Source organism: Cyprinodon variegatus, unplaced genomic scaffold (genome assembly GCF_000732505.1).
Source record: "Cyprinodon variegatus isolate N-32 unplaced genomic scaffold, C_variegatus-1.0 Scaffold314, whole genome shotgun sequence".
Taxonomy (NCBI): domain Eukaryota; kingdom Metazoa; phylum Chordata; class Actinopteri; order Cyprinodontiformes; family Cyprinodontidae; genus Cyprinodon; species Cyprinodon variegatus.
The window spans coordinates 628866-652410 of NW_015150767.1; the positions used below are offsets into that span (position 1 = coordinate 628866).

Here is a 23545-nt window from a genome sequence, read left to right on the forward strand (position 1 = left end):
TTATGCACACACTAAAACACAATAGTGACCCACTAATTGCTCTGGCCAAGATTGGATTATTACCTTTGGCATTGATTGCTCCAAGATGGATGTTCCAGGAAGTACAAAGGCTCCTGCCTTCTTTTTTCTCCTCTAACTTGACTATATATCAGCATTAGTAACTGATTTTAGCATGCAGAAAACTGTCCCATCCTTTTGATTTAATTTATTTGATATTTATTTCTTTTTAAAATAATGTTATTTATCTTACATTTCCTTCCCTTTTTCCACTGTCTTGCACGTTTAAAGAAGCGTTTTTTGTTTTCTTTTGCCACCTGACACACCTCCTTTTAGAACCTCTGCATGTATGCAACCCGACTTGGCAAGAAACTGCTGCCAGCTGTGAACCAAATGCTGTCAAATTTGCACACTGTGGCTAATAGCCACGTGGGAATTTGGTCCAGATTTGATCACTTTATTTATTTACTTTTCCTCGTGTGCTTGGACTACTTCTAAATTAAATAAGCCAATCTGAATTCACTTAGCGCTGTGATTAGCTCTGCCTTGTATCCAGGTTTAAATTTTCCTGTACTCTGGAGGTGTGATGGGGTTAATCAAGGGTTGTTTTCCCCCACACTCTATTTTTTTTTTTTTATTGCGAAACCTCACCTTTACTGTAGATCTTAATAAAGCTTGGATCAGACTTCATTAAGATTCTCAGCCCCAGGGGAGAGCAAGACCATAAAAACAGGCTCCTCCTGCACGCTGGGAAGCAGTGGATACTGTGTCATGTTTGGTTTTGAGGATGAAGGGATGTGCAAAAAATAGCTCTCCTGAGCAACTTATTATTGTACAAAACTTCAGGAGCATCAGTTGTTAAAACCGACCTCTTGATTCACATGGTTTTTTTTTTTTCACAATTCTCTCTGCATAAAAGGCTAAACAATAAAAAAAGAAACATTTGTTTTCATTTTAAAAGCTAATGAATAAATGACTCCAAGCAAGGTTACAGCAACTTCTTGTCGTTTGTTACAAGAACAATAGCACATCTTGGCAAGAGAGCCCAACTTAGCAAGAAGCATATGGAAGATCTACTGTACGGAGGTGTAGGATTATTATGGCTAAGCTCCAGGGTTTAGTCACTGGGGTACGGGCTGTTTACGCTGTGTCGGATGTGTATTGGCCTTAAACACACAGGCAGCGCCGCGGCGGTCTGTTTCCACTTATCATTTCCAGACCTGAGCTTCACTCAGGCCAATACTCAGAGGAGCTGACCGAATGCTACTGTTTCAGTTGAAAAGAATAGGCCTCAGTGTGCCAGTTCTTTACATCTCAATTTGAAAAAAACTCAATCTTGCCCAGATGGTACAAATAACAAATCAAAACAAAGTTTTCTGCAGAAAAATTCCCCTGCATAATGAAACTTAGCCGACTGCAGTTTTTACCACGATTTTTTCCCCTGTTATTGTAAACTTTAACATTTCATAGATCAGAACTGACATATCTGGAAATAAAAAAAATGTATTAAGAATCCACTGAAGGGTGTTTATTTTTCTAAGTGTGTCCCGCTTGTCCTGTTTCGATTCCTGGATGGTGTGAATGTTTTTCAGCTATCTTGGAGGGGGAGTTGAGTTCAAAGCATCACAGGCTTCCTGTCATGTGGTTTTAAATGGGTCGAAGAAACAGCAGGACATCTGCAGAGGTTAAAGAAATGCTTCCGAAAGCCTCGTTCAGATAGATATATTTACAAACATGTTAGAGCTAGTAGTTTGAAAAATAATTTGATTTATTTTGGTTGTGCTTTGTTATAGCGAGTTCCAAATGATCAAATAGTATTTGATATGAAATGGGATAAAATCTGTTAATATTAAACATAGCCTTCAAATAAACAAAACCAATATGACAGTGTTGAGAAATAATTGTCTCCTTTTATAAATCATTGATTCATTTTGATTGACCTAATTTTTCTGGTTTAGTCTAGAAAGCCACGTCTAGGCTGGTCTACTACCAGACCTGCTGAACTCTAATACTGGAATCCAATGCCAGTTCTGCAACTTAGGCTATAAGAAGAAACACATCTTGCCCCATCAAAATAAATTTAAGAAAAGATTTGAAAGAGAGTAACAGGTCTATCAGTATAAAAAATACTTTAAGCCATCCTTTAGGCTTTGGGACTCCAGCAAATCGAAGTAAAAGCCATGTTTCTAAACTGGAGAAACTTTGAAAGATAGACCACCTAGTCTAGGCATGCTAGCCACCAGCTTTCAGGGCATTTAACGCAGGTGAGTACTCACCCTCTAAATTACCATACCCGGCATTTCATTTGCTAGCTCCGCCAATCATATACCGGAGCCAGCCTATCATTAATCAGTTTAGTAGCTCACATCTGATATAGCCTCCTGATCCGAGGGGGTAGGCACTGTTGGATGCACAATAGCCTTAATCTTGGCTCCAATGCCGCACCATACATCTCTGGCCTGGAGCGAATTATTTACATTTCATCCCAACCCATAGAGAAGGCTGCTCAGGAGCGCTGCAAGGCGGAGGGAGGCAAAAGACACATTTCTTGTTAGAGGAAAGGCCTGTTTTTGGAAATTACATCAAAACCAGATGAGACAATATCTGAATTTCACAGGTGTTGAAAAATCAGAAACTTTAGAAGCAGATCCATGGACTACTGACCTGGGAGCATCTCTGAAGGATCTATTGGACCCAAGGATGCCGACGGCTTTGTTTAGCTTTCCGACATAAATAAACCACTGCTACTTTTTCCGTAAAATCCGAGTACGCCATTTTGAAGTGGAACCACCAACCAGATTGGATGATATAGTGGTGCCTTTGGCCTGCTTGCAAATTGCTGTTGCTCAACTGGCAAATTTCTGGCGAAATGTCAGGTGACCAAAAGCACACAAACTAGTGATTTTTTTTTCTTTTTAAGTTTACTTGTTCGATGTGAAAGCACCATAAAGAGCTGCAGCCCTAAGTTGTTTCATTCAACATACCGTTCATGATTTAACAACAATCAGAGTAGCATCCATTGAGGAAATCCAAGAAGACCAAGAATTCAACAAAGGCACACGTCTTGATGACTTCAAGGCTTTTGACAAATATTCTTTGGATTAAAGATGCGCACAAAGCCTTTTACAAAACCATCCTAAGCATTCAGGCATTATGGTTGTAATGTGTTTCTTCAAGCTGCTTTGCTGCCTCTCCACCAGGATCACGTAGAGTTGTAAATAGAACCACTAAGTCTTCTCTCTGTCACCAAAAATCCTAAAGGAGGAAGCACAGCCATCAGTTTCTAACTCTAAAATCAAGCACATTTTTCTATTAACTATTTGTTATTTTTAGATTTTATTAGAATATGACCAGAAAAAGCAAAAACAGAAAAAAATGATATTTGTTTTTGTGCTACACCAAGAAGAGACAGTTGCTATTAACGCCTAATCAGACACATATGTACAGTTCGGCCTTGCCCCGACACAAACAACATACACACATGCTCGCGGCGGTGGCGGGCCCTTTGTGTGCCATATAAGCAGTGGCCCAGCCCAGCCTGGTGGCTGACAGGCATGTGTCTTTGTTAAGTCAGTTCTTATAATGGCTCTCATATGGGGCCCATTTCCTTCAGGCCCACAAAGACGCAGGCCCTAACCGCACCGCCTGGGCCCTAGCTAACGGGCTAATTAATGACTGCAAAGCCGCACTCCTCCTCCTCCTCTCTGTACTTCATTTATAACTCCTCTGTCTCCTCCTTCACCCACCCTCCTCCGTCTTTTCTGACTCTACGTTCTCCTCTCCTGTTTTCTTATTTTGCTGGTTGTATCCTGCGCTATGATTTTGATATTCTTACCCCTTCCTGTTGGGCTGTTTACAAAGCGATTGATCATATTGATTGATATGCCTTGTACTTTGAACAAGAGTCTATGAGGACTAAATAATTACCTATTTTATTAGTCCTGATAGTTTTTGGCCCTCTGTGATTCAGCTGTTTTAACTGTCTGAATTGGAGCCAAAAGCTCTTCTCCTGTCAGAGCTCCAGACAAGCACAAGCAGAGCAATCCACTCACTTAAAAATGTGCACCAGAACCCTTTAGGAGGCTGTTAGATGGATACACACTCTCCAAGTCAGCACACACAGCCTTTAGACCGCACTGCAAAGCCCATGTTGACGATTGAGTTCACCTGCTTTATTCCTTTTATACATCTTTCAATTTGATGTGGCAGTGTCCTCTTGTCTGAGGAAGTTGCCTTCCATACATTTTAGAATAGTTGCTTCCTATTCTTTTATATCATTAGCTAGTGTTGGAAAATATGGTGTCATCTATAAGCAGGTTCACCCACTGTTCGGTCGGTTTGTTAGAGGTCAGACCCACTTTTTTATTTATTTAAGGATCTGCTGCCCTTATGTTTGCATATTCTAAAATTTGTTGTAAATAATATACAACTACATTCAGTTATATATTAGATTTAAGCATATTTATGACTAATTGTTGTCATAGTCCAGCAAAATTATCAGTAGAACCAAAATGGTTAAAGCTCCAATGTGTAATTGTACTTTGGTGTCTTGGCCTTATTATTTAGTGATAGATTTTAGACTTATCAAAAAGAATTAATCTACATTTTGACTGAAAACTTCAGTCTTCCTTTTGTGTTTTACTGTAGAGCAAAGGACCTTTCTGTCGGTCCCTTGGTGGTACTTTAGGATTTCTTTGGGGCAAATTTATTTTTTATTATATGCTTTTGGTGTATTCCTCTTGTTTATTTGATAAAAAAAACTTGTTTCAGACCTTTTTAGCTTATCTCTTGTTCAATTTTACCAGCATGTTCACATCACTTAAAATTTAGGAATTCATCAAACTAAATGTCTAGTTTTAATGTCTAGCTCATGTTTTTCTTTACTAATACATTTTGATATATTATTTATTTATTGAGTTTAGTTACCTAATTTTTTTAAGTTAAAATGATTAATAAATATAGCCTAAATATGTCAAAATACGATGGTATGAAGCGAAAACTTTGAGGGTGTGGATGTGGAATGAGGGAGAGTAACTGGCAAAGATTCAAACACAGAGAAGCCCTCAGGAGAAATAATTCACTTCTAAAGTGAGAAAAATGAAAAACTTTTTTTTTTTTGTTCTTTTCAGCAGGACACTTTCAGTTGTTTTCACCTCCCCCATGCCACCAGCTACCTTTGACAAAAACAATAATTTTACTTTGCAGAACAAGTTCCTGGCTTCCCTTGATCTGCTGTAGTGTTTTAACATGTTAGTTTGGATCTGCAAAAACAAGTCAAAACACCAAGAACCGCTCAAAGACATTTACAGACTGACTGAGTGAAGTGGCACTCCACCTCATCAACAAAGAAAGACAACTGTTTTTATCAAAGGACTCCTGCTAAAAGTCAAAAAGACAGTTTCACTGTAGCTAAACCTGAAATGAACATTTCTTTTTAAAGCAGCAGACTTGGTAATTTTCAGCTGCTGCAAGTTGATCTCATGTGAGATCAAGATTGTGTAGTTTCCTATGTGCCTATCTCCACATATGTCATGCAGTATTATTAATCTTTTCTTTAAATATCCGTCCGTCCATTTTCCATCACACCTATACCTGCTGGGGTCGCAACAGGTTCTGAATCTCCAGCTGTCAATGGGCAAGAAGCGGGGTAAACCTTGGACAGGTCGTCAGTCTATCATAGGGAAACACAGAGACAAACAGACAGAGACAAACAGGACTAACAACCATTCAGTCATGTTTTTGGACTGTGGGAGGAAGCCAGAGTAACCGGAGAGAACCTACGCATGAACATGGAGAACATGCAAACTCCATGCAGAAAGACCCCGGACCTGGGAATCAAACCTAGAACCTTCTTGCTGCAAGGCAGCAGTTCTACTCACTGCTTTACTGTGCAGCCCCACATCACAACAACCCTAGGTAAAATTATCTATTATAATATGTGACATTTGTTTGCTGTTATTTAATAAAACAAATACAGGGAAAAAACACACTGAACAAAACTTTTAAGTCCTACAAAATACATTTCTTTTGTTTTCCTCTTAGTTGCATAAATAGCAACTAAAGAAGCAGTATTAACTTAAAAGGGAAAGTCTGGTCATATTCAGAACTCAAACTGCTGAAATACTTTACAGCTACAGTGTGTAATAATTACAGGGATATACAGTCAGAAATGTAATATATTATACATAACTATGTTATTTATCATCATCTACGAGCTCAGCCTCTTAACCTTACTATTTGCGTTGCCTTACAATTCGTTATTTATAATTACATAGGAGCGGGTCTCGCAGCCATGGAGGCAGACATCTTTGCGCTACGGCAGCGCAGAGCCAACAAACTAGCGATTGCGAGATCGCCCATTACGCTCGAAAGTAACTACGGCAAGTTGAGAGAGATGAACTGAGACGGTACTGAACACACAGACAAATGAAATACTATCTGTAAAATTATCTATGTAAACAAACCTCATCACTTGAGAAGGTAGGTGATGCGGACGTCGCGGAAGACATTTTGTCCCGTAACGCTCGCCGTACTGTTGGGGGGGAGAAGCAGTGGGGGGGAGATGTTCATGTTGCTGCGGTCTGCAGTCTGGACGTTAGATGTTGCTGAAAATTACACACTGTAGCTTTAAATATGAAATTATTACATATTTTTCAATAAATTATAGGTGTTTTTAATTAAGAGTAATTTCATTTGAACGTGCTTTAGTGCTTTTAGTAATACTAGGATGTTTTAATACTAAGAGATTGTACTTACTATTATACAAGTTAATGACTATATGAGATAATTCCTGTACTGACTAGGGAAGACCCATGTCCACATTACACACAGTGGTGTTCTGTTTGTCCAAACCTCAGGCAGGATTGCTGATATATATCAAGAAACCCCAAAGCTAGGGAAAGAGTAGCATTTTGATGGTGTTTAACCTGTTAAACCATGATGTTATCACCTGTCCGTTAAAAAAGGCACATGCTGTTGTTTCCAAACTTCTGAAAAGAAAATAGGTCTAAAACTACACTTTTGGTTCTCTCGATGTCATTCTATTGTGGAAATTTAAAGCTGTCATTTCTTGAAAACAAAATGAATTAGAAAAGTGATGTAATGATTTTTTTTTCTTATTTTTTGCTGAAAACAGAACTGTTTTATTTTCCCTATCCTTCCCCAAAGACATCGAGAGCCACTGTGGAAACTCCAAAGAGCCACTTGCAGGTAGCAGACCCCTTATTCTAAGCGATAGACCAAGTCAAGTGTCACACTCACATAGCTGTGTGCCTACCTGCCAGACAACGGCATATTTTTCTTTCTCCTCGCCCCTTCTTAATCATGTCTACATAAAGACGTAGCACATACATGCCCGTTGGCCCGGCTAACCTTGCTGCCCTTCGAACAACAGCGCCATTAATTCTGAGTGTGTACACATGCTCCATGCTGCTAAGGTGTGTATGTCAGTGTATGTCTGGTGGGCAGTTAGAGTACGGGGGACTCCCTGTTTTCTTAGGGCCTAAGCAGAGGGGGGCCCACCGCTGCCCCACCTTCTCCGTCCATTCATCCAGTAGCACCCCCCACCCCTCCCCTTGGTAAAAGGAGATCTTTGTGTGTTTGCGCTGGAGAAGCTGCCCCAGTCAGTCCTAGTGTTCCCAGAGGAGCACAATGAATGGGAGCATTTTGTCCTACTCCATACCCCCTTCTCCAATCCTGCTTCAACACCCCCCCAACCCACACACACACACACACACACACACGATCACACACTCCAATACTCACTCTTTTTTTTTTGTGTATTTAGCCATTTAGAAACAGACTAGTTTTTCTTCTCTCACACGTCATAAGGCGTTAGACTTCTTATCTTTATGGGAGGGTATGAATGTATGAATATATGTATGTAGAGGAATGCCCCAGCAGTGCATTGCTAACATCTGCATGTCTCAGAAGATATTGATCTTTTTAAGGGTGATCTAAGTGGTTCTGTCTGCAGTAGGCAGTCTGTCGATATAACAGTGAAAACACAATCTCATTGCAGAAACTTTTCACGAATTTCACATGTGATTTTCACATTTTATGTGGGAACTAGGGACCACATGTGGAAGATAGGAATGGGAATTTTCTTGTGAAGGATGGTTTTCTTTCTAAGGGTAATGTTGAAAGGTCTAATTAAAGCCATCGTAAGTGCAAAAAACATACATAAGATAGGTACCTATCTAATGTATGTTTTGCATCTTTTTTTACACTAACACACAGTTTTACTTGTTCAATAACCTGTGCAATAACCTGTTTCTCTATATTTAACATGCAGTTCAATAACTTAAAATATAAATATTCATCTATGTAAATACCCACTTAAACTCCCTGTGCAATAACCCTGTATAACAATTCTACTATAAAAAAGAAAGAAAAAAAGAAAAAAGGTGTCATATGTGCACACACTGTATATCAGTATATAGCCCATGCACCTTTTTCTTCCTTTGGCACATTCTTCTTCTCCTTTGACTTTTTGAGCTGATGTAACAAGTAAATTTCTCCACTGAGATCAATAAAGTCAATCAATCAATCAATCAATCAATCAATCAATCAATCAATCAATCAATCAATCAATCAATCAATCAATCAATCAATCAACGCTGTAAATGTTGGATTCTCTGCATACAATGTTGGTGTTATTAATGCGTTTTGTTTCAGTAAGATTGATTTATACGTGTAGGCCATATATGTTAGGATAAAAAAGAAAGGAGGAGGAACCCGTTGGTAATCATTATCAGTGTCTTCTTAATTTTTTATATCAGCAGTATTGCAAAATATATATACCGTATATATCTTTGTTGTAATTCAGGTAATTAAATCTTTGAGTATGACCACATGAAACCTCATCCCTAAGGCTGTGATGTTCAGTAAAAAAAGAACATTCACACTATTAATTTAGGTGGAGGATGAGTGATGCTGTGTGTCGGTTTAACTCTGAAACACCTGGATACCTGAATAAAAAAACCTATTGTACTCATTCTGTAAATTAAAAAAGTTGTTTTCCACCTCTTCCATGAGGATCTCAGTCTTTAAGCCTCTAGGAGGAGATAGAAATATTGAGGTTTTTCTTTACACAAAGAATACTCCCCATTAAACAAAATCATGCAAATTAAGCTCTATATTTTTTTTTATATAGATGGATTATACATTTTTTCTGTACCAGGACTGTCAACAAATTGCTCTTTGTCTATAATTATGGGGTAACTGGTTATCTTTGTATTATTTTTTTGCATTTTTAAATATTTGCAATATTTATTTAGCATCAAAGCTATGGTAATTACATTTCTGTTGATATAATAATCATAACATCATAATAATCATTCTGGTGCTTCAGAAAGCACAAACCAGTCAAAAAGGATTCTGTTCATCCGTCTGTAAGTCCCTGTTTAGTCATGCTCTTTAAACCTCTCTGCTGCACACATTAACATCCCAGAGGAGAGGCATCTTAATTAACTAATTCAGCGGCATAACACTGTAGCATAGCAGAGACATAATGATTGCAAAGCTTTGAACGCTTATCATGAACTTTATCGACGGTTCAGCAGGCTCTGGGTCATCAGTGAACTGCTTTTAAAGGAGATTAATCTATTTAAATAGCAATAAACTGGTAAAAAAGAAAAAAAAAATAGTTTGACTTTGTGGTAGTTTTACCAGAAAAAGCAAAATATGTTTAGTTATACAAATAAGAAAATGCAACGAAACAGAAGGAGGAGAAAGCGGATAGAAAGTCGGACAAAGACCTCATAAATGAGTGATGATCTGACCGACAACATACAGCATAAGAACACGTGGCAAAGTGTTAAGTCACTGGTTTCAGTGAGAACGGGTAATAATATTGTGTAAAAAAAAAAAAAATCATTATACACTGTATGTACATTTTTACTCTGTGATGACATCTACCCTCACTCTTTACATCCAAGCTTATGTTTAGCTGTAAAATCTTTAATGAAAACAGTTTTTTGCTGAGCAGGAGAGTAAAGGATGAACAGAGTTGGGCATTTTTTAATCTGCTAATTAACCCAAAGAATTATCAAAACGATACATAGAGGGTTGTTTTCTCTTACTTGATAAATCTTAAGTTTAAGCCTCCTAAAATGTTGTAGGTGGGGCGTTGTTACTCCTTGATCTGTTCCTAAAGCACTTCAGAGTTGGGTAGAGTAGCCAAAAACTGCTATTAAAACGATTGAACCAGATACACCAAACTCTGGTGTCTTAAAGATGCATTTAAAATAAGTCATAAAAATGCAGTAAAAGTAAAAAGTAGCGATATTCTCCCAAGAATATTACTTAAGTTAAACTGAAAAGTACAGCAAAATACACCTACCCCTAAAACTTTTTTTTCCCTTTAAAACTTACTTAACTAAATGTAACTAAGTAAATGTAAGTAGTTACTACAAACCTTTTTTTTTTGTTTCATATTTTGTACCAATGTTATGGTTTTTAATGCTGTATTTTATTGTACTTGTGTAAGTATTCTGCAGGATTAGTTGAAACAATACAATAAAGGAAGGATATAAACATTCTGGATGGTAATGAATATAAATTGCAGTAATTATATGGTCACAATTAAATGTCCAATAAAATTACCGGTATTAAAATACATTTCAAACAAGGAATAAAGTAATTAATTATTTCAAAAAGCTATTAATTTAAAATCAATTGCAATTACTTCACTTTATATTTATAAATCCAAATAGAATCAAGCAATTATTTGCATTTTTTTAAGGGTGGCAAGTCTGTAGCTATTTATCCTTTGCACTCCTTATTAAAATTTTTGACCTTTACTCTCAACAGGGTTGCAAATCTGTGAAATTGGCAAATTTTTTTAATGCAAAAACATCCCAACCATAAAGGATTAAAAATGAACAAGAGTAAAATAGAAAAAAAAATAAAAAAAAAAAAAAAACAAGAGTAGAAGAAAAGTTTGAGGTGATTAAAGGGTGGCTTTTTTTTTTTTTTTAGACCAAAATATATGAAAAGAAAAAAGGATGAGACGGGGGGTAAGAGAGAGAAGGGAAAGTACAGCCAACACTAATAGATTCCTGAAGGGTCATCTTTGATATGCTGCCTTCAGCTGGAGTCGTCAGCATCGTAACTCAGTCAAACGCTGTTTTTAAGTCTTTCAAGCCGACATGAAGTCTTTAGCCCCTCTGTTGTTATAAAGGCATTTTGTTCAACACGGTAACACTAAGGGGTTTAGGAATACACATCTTTATTAGTTGTTTGGTTTGTTTTTCTTTTAAATTTTCATTTAAAAGAAAAACCGCTTATAAGGTTTTTTTGTTTTTTAATCTCAAGCATTTTTACATGATGTACCTATTCCTTTAGTAACATCCGCTTTTGTGGCATTTTTTGATATTAATCTCCCATCTTGATGTCTTTTTGTTTTTAAATATTTCCCTGTAATTGACTTTTACTTTTTAGACATACATTTAAAAAAAAAAAATTAACGTTTGCTTTCCACACGGCTTGGTTATTTCTTTGCATTTTTATTTTCACCTTTCACCTTTTTCACTTCTGTCTTTCACTTTTTTTCTGACACTTGACATTTTTCGTTTAAAGTTTTCCTCCCTTATGTTCTTTCTTTTACTCTCTGACCTTCATGTTTCTGGCATTTTTGTTAAGTTTGCATACAGAGTCATACAAAAAACCTAAAAACATTTTCAAAAATAAAGGCATTATAACAAAAGCCAGCATTGAAATAATATGTAAGGCACAAAATACATGTTTTTTTTAACTCTTTCTCACAAAACCTTTCACAAATAGTACATAAAAGTGCTTCACAAAGATAGAGCATTAAAACAAAGGCATGAAAAGCAGAGTAAAAACACAGACTAATTAAATAATACAGACTATTAACACTGTTTCATTAGATCTTGAAGAAAAGCATGTTTGTATAAAAATGACTTTAGCTGCTGTTTAATTAGCCCAGACTCTCAAGTCAAAGTCAAAACAAAAGAAGCTATTTCAACAGAAAGAGTAGTCTTTATTTTGTATCTACATCTTAGTGCCATGAGTTGCTTTTTCTTTGCTGATCTTGAGTTGGAGTATGAGGTTTTAATATTCTAGTGACACGGTATGAACTTGAAATTTTAAGTCAGGATTTGTAAAATTATCCATTAAAAGAGGATAAATTAGAGTCCTTCTAGTGACATGTTGCTGCCGAATTTCAGATGAACTGTAGGGCACAAAGGACATTTTTTATACATTTGAAAACGCATTACAGTATTATAGTTAAGAGGAAAGAAAAAAATGGATTACCATTAGCGGGGAGAGGAGTAAATCATGAAATGTGTTTTTGAACCATTGTATGACAAAAACACCAGTAGTTTACCACACTTTTTCTGTAGTAATTAAACCCCCCCCCCACAATAAATAAACTCAATTTCTGTTCAAAGTGTGCTGAGTTAAATGCATTTTAATTCATTTTAACTTTGCATTCTCAGCTGGAAATTGTTGATCAAATGCATCTGTTATATATGTCTGGCTGCATGAATCATAGTCATCAAGGTGTTTTAAGATACCTTTTATGGTTTAATCTCTGCTTCTCTCTCTTGGTCCGATTTCCCCTCAGGTCCAGGGTCACATGCCTCCTCTGATGATCCCTCTGTTCCCTCACGACCAGCGCTCTCTGGCTGCTGCCGCCGCTGCACAGCAAGGCTTCCTCTTCCCACCCAACATGTACAACAAGCCAGGTATATATTAATGACCTCCTAAATCTCCAATGTGAAACATACAGACACAGGAACTCCCTTGAATCGATAGTAATGACTTCTGTTGGGTGCAAAGTGATTTACAAACCTTGCATGTTCACTTCATGATCAATGCAAGGCAAGTTTATTTGTACAGCATAATTCAGTACATGCACAATTTAAAGTGCTTTACATGAATTAGATAATAAAGTAGAACAAAAAAAAAAGCAGAATAAAAGCAAAAGCAAGATTTTGCACATTAACATTCCTATATATTTGAACTTGCGTATACAAATGCTGTCTTGCTTAGTTTGATTTCTGCTTTTCAGGTGATAAGTTAAAACCACAAACATCTGTATGTTTTAAATCGTTTGATTTTATAGCATTGAGAAAAAAGATTTGACAATATTTTCTAAATAATTTTTTCTTTACTCTTTTGTCATCAGATGCAGAAGTCTTACTAAACATTTCCTGAACATAACAAAATAAACCTGATTTAAGTGATACTAGGGAGGCTAAACCTGCCCTGTAAATTTCGGAAAATTATTGGTAAAATATGCATTTAGTCATTAAACTGCATTAAACATGTGCTGATGTGCACCTGATTTCATGAGTATATTGTGCATTAATCAGCTATTGAGCCTGCTCTGGGACCCAATCTCCTCTGCGCTCTGGAGCAGCAGGAAGCTGCTCGCCAGTCTCTATGAGAAATCCCTGTTAAGGTTTGAGCCTCTGTCTATTGAAGTAACCAGCAAGAAAGCAGAGCCCTGATTTTAAAAGACACCAAAATAATATATATGTGTTTCTGTGTGTGTAAAGTCTGGATTGATCAATCTATGAATGAGGTCATGCCTAAAATATATATCTCAAAGCGTAACCTTTTTAATAGTCAATGAAATAATTACCAAAATGTTATTATTTATTTATTAAGGATTAAAAAAAATATTTAAATATTTAATGCATGCATCCCAAGTAACACTGACATTTTTACATTTACATATAGGCATTTTGCCACTTTTTGGTCTGTTAAATATTTGGTAGTTTTAGCTCTCCATACCTTAGAAGGAATGGCAGGTGGAGGTACTTCCCCAATACTGCAGTGGATGATCAGAAGACAGTGATAATTGTGATAGTAATATTCTATGTAACTTAGGGATTAAGCAGTATTGTTTAGGAAAAAACCCCCCAAAAACTCTTGGGCATAAATGGAGAGGGCTGATTTAGCCACCCCTCTCTACGCTGGGCCACCTGACCCGCTCGTCCCCCCCCCCATCAGCAGGCTTTTTTCTTTTTAATTTTCTTTGTAATGTCCAGCATTGTGTTCATAAGATGATCAGGTGAGATTCTGTTGGATATGAAATTCTACTCTTGAAAAGAACAAGAATTAGCCTGAGGATGAGCTGCAACTAGGACGAAAACAGTAGTATTAAAAGGCAGGATTTACTGAAATGTAGCCAAACATAGGCAGTTTACTTTCTCAGGTAGGTTCTACCCTCAAAGTGATAAAAGTTGACATGAACCACAGAAACGCGCTCACAGTAGAGTAGGAGAGAATCTACGGAGCATGGACTGATGGTGGTGACATACTGGAGCCTCGTGATATTGAATCTGCACCCATAGAACCTTAAAATGTGATCGGAAAGCAGTTTACATGCATGTGTTTAAACAAAACTGCTCGTACAAGTATTTATGATGCATGTGCACTTTATGCAGAATTCTGTCTTCCTATTTGCATACATGCAATTCAACCTGGAGAGACTCACACAGAGAAAAGTTGCAATTAGAAAATATTAAATTTATTTATACAGGTATCACAATAATATTCTTTAAAATATTTCTATCTAAAGAAAAGCAGCTGATTGCGAGGACTCATTGAATCTCTGTAATCTCTCACACTAAGCACACATGTAGCAACGGTGGAGAGGAAAACTCCCTTTAAACAGAGAGAAACCTCCAGTAGAACCAGGCTCAGTGCGAGCGGCCATCTGCCGAGGCCGACTGGGGTTCAAAGAGACAGAAGCACATGAAGATATAAACAAAATAACTTTAATGAGATGTTGATGCTGCAAATGCAGATACACATGGATGAGGAACCTAGAATAGGATTAGAGTAATCTTTCCCCAGGGCCCAGACACTGGTGGTGGAATAAGCCAGAGGATGAGTGGGACTGAGAATGAGGGTGGAGATGGGTGAGAAAAGCTGGGCCAAGAGCTAAATTGGGATCTTGCAAGATGATTGACCATCCATGTGGGTGCAGAGGTTAACAGGGAGCTACAGACAAGGCCTATATAAGGAAGAATCGGTGGCAAGATTCAAATTGAGATGCACTAGATCAGGCATGCCCTTAGTCAGTCCTTGAGGGCCGCTGTCCTGCAGGTTTTAGAGGTTTTCTCCTCTAGCATAGCTGATTTTCATTGATAGCGAAATAAAAAGCTTTTGCTGAACTACAATCATCACAATCAGCTGTGCTGAGGCAGAGAAACCTCTAAAACCTGCAGGACAGCTGCCCCAAAGACCGACTTTGGGCATTCCTACTCTGAAGTTATTATTAAGCCAGTTATGAACTTTCTTTCTGCTTCACATTGAATCCTCTGTGATGCAAACATAATCCTATTAAATGACATTGTTTTTAGGGGAACATGGCAAAACATAGAATTTAAAATAATATTGTGAACATTCTTTAATCTATGTAAGAAACACAAACAGCAAGTTAAGAAGTTCCTATTTTTCCTCAAAGGACCTCAGCAACTTCTTTTCAGTGCCGCACCTTCGCCCAAAGTCACGCATGATATGCAGTCTTGTTTTTGCAGGATTCTATGCACCACCTGCTTTCTTTGCATCCTCCTAGTCCTTCACATTCCTCTCAGTACATTCCTCCAGGTGATCTCCTGACACAGGTTTGCACCAAGCCTCCATAGTTCATACCAAACAATCTCCGTTTAGTTCTACTTGTCAGGCACATGCTCCCACAAGGCTGCAAACAGAATGAAAAAGCAAATAAAGGAGTTAAAAAGCAGCTGTTGTGCACTCTCTTTTTGTTTCGATCTGTTTCCTACAAAGACCTGGACATGAAAAGCCTTTTAAGGACAAACAGTAGGGGTCATACATGGCACTCGCTTATGAGTTGGTGAGTGCATCCCATTGAGCGAGCCTGGTCTAAAGCACTTATGTGTGCAGACAGTGAGTCTTAATAACCTCTGAATAAAGCGTTCTTGACCCTTCGTGTTTATGTATAAAAACATGTGCTGGGAAAGGGGAAGTAGACAAAAGCAGAGAAGGATGAGACAGGGACATACTGAAGGTAAAGTGCAGGCTTGTTCTTGAGCCCAAGTTTCCCCCCATGTCTCTTCTGTAAAATGCATTGTTTGTGGTTATTCACCAGGTGAGAATTACCCAATGCAGTTCATTCCATCAACAATGGCAGCCGCCGCAGCATCTGGACTCAGCCCGCTACAACTGCAGGTAAGAGGACGACGCCTTGACAATTTCATTGTACAGAAACCTGACTGCATGATCAATGCAAAGCGCTTTGAAATACAGATTGATTCATTTCTTTACATCTTGATAAAGCAGGCTTTCAAGTAAACTTCCACAAAGAGAGAGCTTAACAATGAAGTGGTAAAAGATAAGAGTGTGGAGGTGGGTGAGTGAGTGAGATACAGTTGAATTAACACAAAAAGCTTTCTAGCTCAAGGAAAAGTTTCAGTCAAACCTGTCTGAGAGCAGAAACAATCAAAGATCGTCTTAAATGGACTATATCTGCTAAACTAAAACCCATCCTGCTATTTACTTTCATATGTTTACATAGATGATATGTTCTGTAATAGACACAAATCTCTTTGAACCAATTTCTTTTAAGTGAAAGGGTAGGTTTGATATCTCTCTCTCTGAACTGTTCCACCCCTAATATATTTTCACGACTATAAGGCGCACATAAACGTCTTTTTTTCCCCTCAAAATGTGCTGTGTGCCCTTTGGTGCGGTGCGCCCTATGTGTGTTGTTACTGCGGACTTTTGAGACCACCTCATTGAGGAGATGATGTAAGAGTGGCTGAGGGAGGTGAATGTATGGAGACCAGGTGGTTTTTTTCCACTCATCACTATTGCTGTTAATCTGTGACTCCATGCGTGCCCATCTCACAGCTGATGTGAAAAACATAGGTGAAACAAATTAACACTGTTGTTGCTGTTATTCAACTGCTCAACATCGGTGTAAACCGGACGCAGCAGGCGCAGCAGAAGCAGCGAGTTTACATGCAAAGTCAATGGTAGCGCAGCAAAAGGTCCCGGCCGCAGCGCATTTTGAGCAGCAGGCGCAGCGCGTCGGGAGCGTTTAAGCATCTGACGCACCGCCAACGCGCTGCTGCTGCTCGAGATGGAAAAATTGAAGTTTTGCTGCTGGAAGCGCCGCATCAACCAATCAGAGAAGCAGTTCTGGGAGCTGACAGCGAGACAGACACAGCGCTCTGATGACATATGAGATTAACTCAAATGAAAAGGGCTGGATGGATGAGGAGATGATGAAAGCGTGGCTGAGGCAGGTGTATGTGAGGAGACCAGGTGTTTTTTTCCACGCATCACCATCGCTGTTAATCTGTGACTCCATGCGTGCCCATCTCACAGCCGATGTGAAAAACATGGTGAAACAAATAAACGCTGTGCTTGCTGTTATCCGGGAGGTCTGACAAAGGAACTTCAACCGCTCGACATCAGTGTGAACCTGCCGTTCATAGTAAGGCTGCGAGCGGCGTGGGAGCAACTTGCAACAGTGTGCAAGCATTGTGCAACATGTTTTGGTTATGCTAACAGCAGCATGACCAACATGTCATGCTAACCCTGAAATCCCACATACTCCGCTCCGCTCAGCCCCGCTGTGCCCCAGACCGCCTGCACAAAGCAAAGCCTACAGCCCCCACTGTGGCTCCCATCTGCTCCGCTCTTAGTTCCTTGGAGATCGATTTGTTTAGTATATTATAGTATATAACATTTTCCCAGGCAATGCTTTTAGGAATGTTAATGAATTACATTGCCAAAAATTATCACTTTCACCCTCATATGAGTTGGAGTAACACCCCTTCATTAATTTATATGACATTGGCCCATCTTTTGCAAATATAATAGCCTAGAATGCTCTGGGAAGTCATTCTACAAGTGCTAGTAGTGTACAGTAGTGGCCATTCAAATTTTACCCACATTCCTTGATGGGTCCTTGGCTGGTCCCCTAAGATTCCTTTTGTAAGCATCAATCTTTGTACTAAAATATTCTTTCTGTCATGATTTGTGGATATTAAAATCTAAAGAGAAGTGCCTTCTCCTGGTCAGACCATAAATTCATTGAAAGGTCGGAGTCAGAGTAAAGAAATATGCATGCCCAGGAGAAGGAGGGGGACCCTCCAGTGGCTGGAAGTTGGCTGCCATTTGGCTGGCGTTTGTCTGGGAAGGGCCATTCTGAATGGCTGCTACTGGATTTCTAGAAATTTTTGGCAGAAGCACATTTCTGAGGTCTGACACTGATGTTGGGCAACAAGACCTGGCAGCTTTTGCTCTAATTTATGCCTGAGATAAGTTTAGGGCTTTGTGCTGACCAGGCGTATTTCTTAGCTCTAAACTCTTTCACTTGTTTGCAGTCATCAATCCACATATTGAACTGTCTTAATTACCTTGACATATGGACACATTAAGAGTTCCTTTCACTGAAACTATTCAGCTCAATTCCCCAGAAACAATCCCTCATCATAATAAGACCTGCGCAGAATCAAAAATACTTTATTTCCAGAGGAGAATTAGATTGCAATAACTCATAGGATTTTCTGTTTAACAAGTTGCTGTAGTTGTTGAAAGCTGTAGGCAGGAAGGATCTTCATGACAAATGCCTTTATTTCACACACTGCCATCTAGCTATACAATGCGCAATTTCTTCTCCCACCTCTAAATGTGCATTGGGAGACAAAAGAGCGGCTACTGCAGTGCTTGAGGAGCCTTGCCAGCTCTTTTTACATTTCACATTTAAAACATTTCTGCTTGAATACTTGTTCCTGGGGTGAAGTGCTTTCCCACCAAGCACTGTAGTTAGACACCATGTATGCTTCAGCACATATGTTTGCAGACACATATGTGCACAAGACTTTTATTACCAGTCAAAAAAGGATGATTTTAACTAGAGAAAATGCTGTAGAGTCCAGTGGTGGCTTACTTTACACCACTGCATCCAACACTTTGCTTTGCACCTGCTGCTTGTAAGGCTTGGACCCTTAAGTTACAAAGGTTCCCATTCCATGAAGCTCTTGGCACTATTTTAGTTACGATTCCTTCGTTTTGCTACAAAGTTGTTGCTTTGCAGCGGTTGGTTTCAAAAGCCTCCGTATTGTCTACATGCTCCACTGTAGTAGAAAGTAGCAAGACATTTTTTGATTTGACCTTGTGCACTCTTGGCAATCTGCTGTTGTGCCATCCTAAATTTTACTGTGGTCTTCATAGCATCATTTTTTTCCAGAAATATTTTTAGAAACAGTCTGCATTTTTATGTCCTGGATTTTATCTACATCTGGAAGGAGGGATAATATAGGATCAGAGACTTATTACTGAAATTAAGCTGGGGCAGAGCTTTGACAAACATTTGTAAATTGTTTTGAAAAGTTTCCTGTTCAGAGGGGCTAAATTATTGTTGTATTATAGCGATCATAACTGATATATAGCATAATCTTTTTGTGAACGATGATGCCTTTATATGATACAGATTTTTGTGAACTTGTAAAAAAATATTATAACCTATTTGTTACACTCATAGTTGTTGCCCTATGCCTAATGTCCTATAGTGTGGGTATCTTATTTTTCATATCTAGAAATGCAATTATAGAAAACAAAGCAACAATTTCTGTAATTATTTTTATGTTGTCATGAATTTTTTCTGAAACCACTGATCTCAGAACAGTTTTTCAAATCTAATTTCATGAATAGAAATGACAAGAAAAGAAGAAACTAAATGAAACTCAGACTCATGTTAACCTTGTCCTGAGGTGAAGAGAGCATAAAACCAAAAGCCTTGTGTTTTGTAGATCACTGAAAGCCTTTGTATTGCTTCAGGGACAGTTTTGTTAGCCAGGATGTGAAAAATACAGTAAATTAGCTTTTACAGCAGGAGGATCTTGCATCTCAGAATGTACAAAACATCAACTTTTTATAGGAAAACAATTCAATCTAGTGGTGAGAAATAACCATTTTTTTGTAACCACAATTGACTTTAGCAAAAATCTCAAAACCCCTGCTTTGATTACATTGTACACATTCCCTTTGCTAGTTATGTCAGACCTTCTCTATCATCACTTTACAAGATTTGAGCATACAGTATATTGTATATACATATGTAAAACCTCTGTAGAACTTTTATTTAGCACAGGAAACAGAGACTGAAGATGCAATTCAGTTCAGTTTATTCAAATAGCAACAATTCACCATAAACGTCATCTCAAGGCAGTTGCATCAGATAATAGTCAGATTGAAAGTTTTCTGTGTTCTGTTTCTAAGAAAATACAGGTGATTACATCCAGTCCTCCTAACTTCAGATTCATTCTTCCTGGATAAGCATTTGGCGACAGTAGATATGTTCTTGCAGTGGAGAGGGACAATTATTTTTTAAAAGTAGGGAATGGCCTTCTGCCGAGGCTGAATTGGGATTTGAGAAGACATTAGCAGACACACAAAAGGAACTTTCAGCGTTAGAAAGGGTATCGTAAGCTAACTCCAAAGGTGGATCTGTCTATAAAAGAAACACATGAGCAGATGAGCTTTGAGACAATTTTTCTGTCAATGAGATAAAAGAGAGCACATACAGAGTAAACACTGAGCCCATAGTCATGTCCAGGATAGAGAAAAGGACTAAGCACTGTAAAACAGACCCAACTATAATCAGAGGTGTTAGTGTCAGTAGTCCAGCTGATAATTCCACAGCCAATCAGAACTACTATAATGAGAAAAAGGCAGAGAGAACATAGAGATAGGGTTTAAACTAACAAATACTGCAGAATTAGAGTACAGTGATAGAATGAAGCAGAATGATGAAAAGTGGTCCCTATGTCCTCAAGCAGCCAAAGTCTATAGCAGTTAAATCTAACACGGAAAGAAAAAGACCATTAGAATAATTTTATTGAGACAATTTCTTTAGTCTTTTACACTCAGACCTCGACAGGACACATAGCACTAAATTTTGATTGATATGCATGAAAAGGAGTAAAGAACAGGGAACTGGGATGCTCACACAATCCAGTGGACTGTGTGAGCTGATACTAGAGCTTCACTCAGGGATCTGGAAGATGGAAGTTCAGCTTGGATAACACAGGTTGAGAGAACCTGTCCATGATGAGCAAGCATGAAGCGACAGTGGAGAGGTAAAACTACCCATTGGGAAGAAACCTCTGGCAGAACCAGGCTCAACATGGCGAGCTTCTGCTGGACCGCTTGAAATGAGACAGGGAACGCAGTAAGAGTCTGAGAGAAAAGAAACTCTGATAAAGCTTTAGCTACAACAATGGAGGAGTGGCTGGAGATGGGTTGAAACAGGGTCATCTGAATTGAAGGCAGACATAACGCAACCACTGCCTGTGCTTTGGGTAGCAGACGGAGTTGTGGATTGGAGACCTTCTAAGATGAACACTGAGGCTGACTGGGGTTTCATGGTGGTGTGGTTCAAAGCTGATTAGCTGGTTTTTGAGGCGGATGAAGGCGAGTTATCGGTTTATTCAGTTGAACTTCTGCCTAGGCTCCATAATAACTACAGAGATGGCTCAGATTGAGGAAGAAGGTTGATTTTATTGGCTGTAGAACTATTTTTATGATTTTTGTCCATTTGTTATGTGCTGTTAGTCTACTAAAAGACTTGATGATGACCCATTTTCTCTCTTCTAATATAAAATCCACTGGACCCGTCAAACATAATGTTGTTTTAAAGAGTTCATGATACTATGCCCTCTTGCAACACTGGAGTGAAATAGCCTCATATCATAACAGATCCTCCACCATAAAACAGTGGGACTTAGGACATTTAAATTTTTTCTAATTTATTTATTTACAAGGATTATGCATAGTAACAACAGCATTACAGTAGTAAAGAGGCATCCTCTTTAGGTCCGTAACTATAGCTGTCCCCTGTATTCCCTGTTCCCCTGCATTAACAATAAACTTAATTTTGGACTCATCTAGTCAAATCCCTGAATTAAAGTTGAGGCTTTCTTAAAGCTCTAAATACACATGTTCATATAAATGTACTCTTTTTTTTCTACAGTTAAATTATACGATTTGGTGAATATATTGAGTTTGCTCAATACATCTCCCCTGTATCTTCACCAAGAGTGTCTGTAAATTTGTCTGCATCTGCCTTTCAGGCTCAATAAGAACATAATTACATCTACTGGGGAGCGTGACACTAAAAGGCCAAGGCTATTGTTCAACTCAAGAGCTTCGCAGAGTTTACATACAAAGAGCTTGTAGAAGCGGATGTAAATAAGAAAGAAGACCTTGGGGATTCGTGTAGATTTGCATTCATAATGACAGCACAGTTAACAGGTCATAGCTGGACAAAAGAAAGCACCAGAAAGCAACGACACACTTAAAGACTTTCAGAGTTTGTACAACAACATTTTGCTTCTCTATAGGTTATGTTTTGCTCTCCTCAATATCATCATGAAAACTTTAAAGAATTTGTCTTAAGTTCAATATACACACAAGAGCTGGAGGAAACCGTGTGCGTTAGCTGGCTCACCCTCTAGCTTTTAATGGAATTCCGTTCAAATAACAAAACCCAACACACTTGAAGGTGAAGCTATGTGGATCGACGTTAACAGATTAGCCTCCTTATTTGCAACATGTTAGCTGTATCAGACAAAAGCTGTTATGATAAATGACAGAGGAATTCCACGCCACCAGCGCAACACCTGGCCCCGGCAATTCATCACATTCATGCCTCTCTGACACCTGTGGCTTGAAAATAGCACTTTTTCATAATGCTTATCATACAACATGTTTGCAAAGTGAAAACATTATGCAAAATAGAACATAGGCAGGGAGGAAGAAGTGAAAATGATCTGTTCACTGAGGACGGTTGGGATCTCAACATGTAAGCCCACCTTCCTTCCTGCTATACCTACCAGCAGCAGAAAGGACAAAAACCCTCAAAAGGCTTTTTTTCACTTGCAAACAATGCAGCTTCATCATGTCGCTCATTACCATAGCATGACTCTTAAAAGTCACAAGAATACTTATCTCACTTTATTCAATTGGTATTGTGGTCCTCGCTTATTGGCGAACTCATTAGCCGCTATTGACTTAGCAAAGCGCCCTGCTTCCCCACAGGGAGGAGGAGGCGAGGAGTCTGAGCCCTCCTGTCTCTCACTCCTGGCTTTGAAATCATCAAAAGAGCTGCACGGTGAGCTAGAGGTAAAGAGGGCTCATGATGTCAGAGGCGCCAACGTCGTTCACATTCAAGCGCTGCCTTAGACGCTGGTAAGGGAACAAGAGGCAGCGAGGAACCTGAATGAGAAAGGAAGTTTCTAATCAGGTCGTCGTCAGAAACCCGGAAAATGGAAGAAAGGCAGGAGACAGAGAGCACGGGAGTGTTTAAGGACGGGGTAAACTGCAATTGTTGGGGAATTTTTTATTTGTGTGTGTAGGAGTGATAGAGATAGAGGAAGGGAGGCAGTAGCTTCCAGCACATGTTTGAACATTGTTTATAACGTTTTTGCCAAAAGACATCATGATCAGACTTCTACAATATGTTCTTCTTCATATGAAAAAAAAGAAGAAAACTCCTGGCAGTGACTTTTACCAACTTTACAGCCAATACTCA

The 23545-nt window shown here is 38.6% G+C and overlaps 1 protein-coding gene across 3 annotated transcripts in view; it reads left to right on the forward strand.

Moving 5' to 3' along the window:
- Positions 1 to 23545, forward strand: part of LOC107090887 (transcription factor SOX-6-like) — a 154598-nt gene that overhangs the window by 98179 nt on the left and 32874 nt on the right. For all 3 annotated transcript variants that reach the window (XM_015384497.1, XM_015384499.1, XM_015384498.1), the window contains 2 exons: positions 12590 to 12710; positions 16091 to 16170. In XM_015384497.1, the coding sequence (XP_015239983.1) occupies positions 12590 to 12710; positions 16091 to 16170 (201 nt within the window). The remainder of the gene's footprint in view (positions 1 to 12589; positions 12711 to 16090; positions 16171 to 23545) is intronic.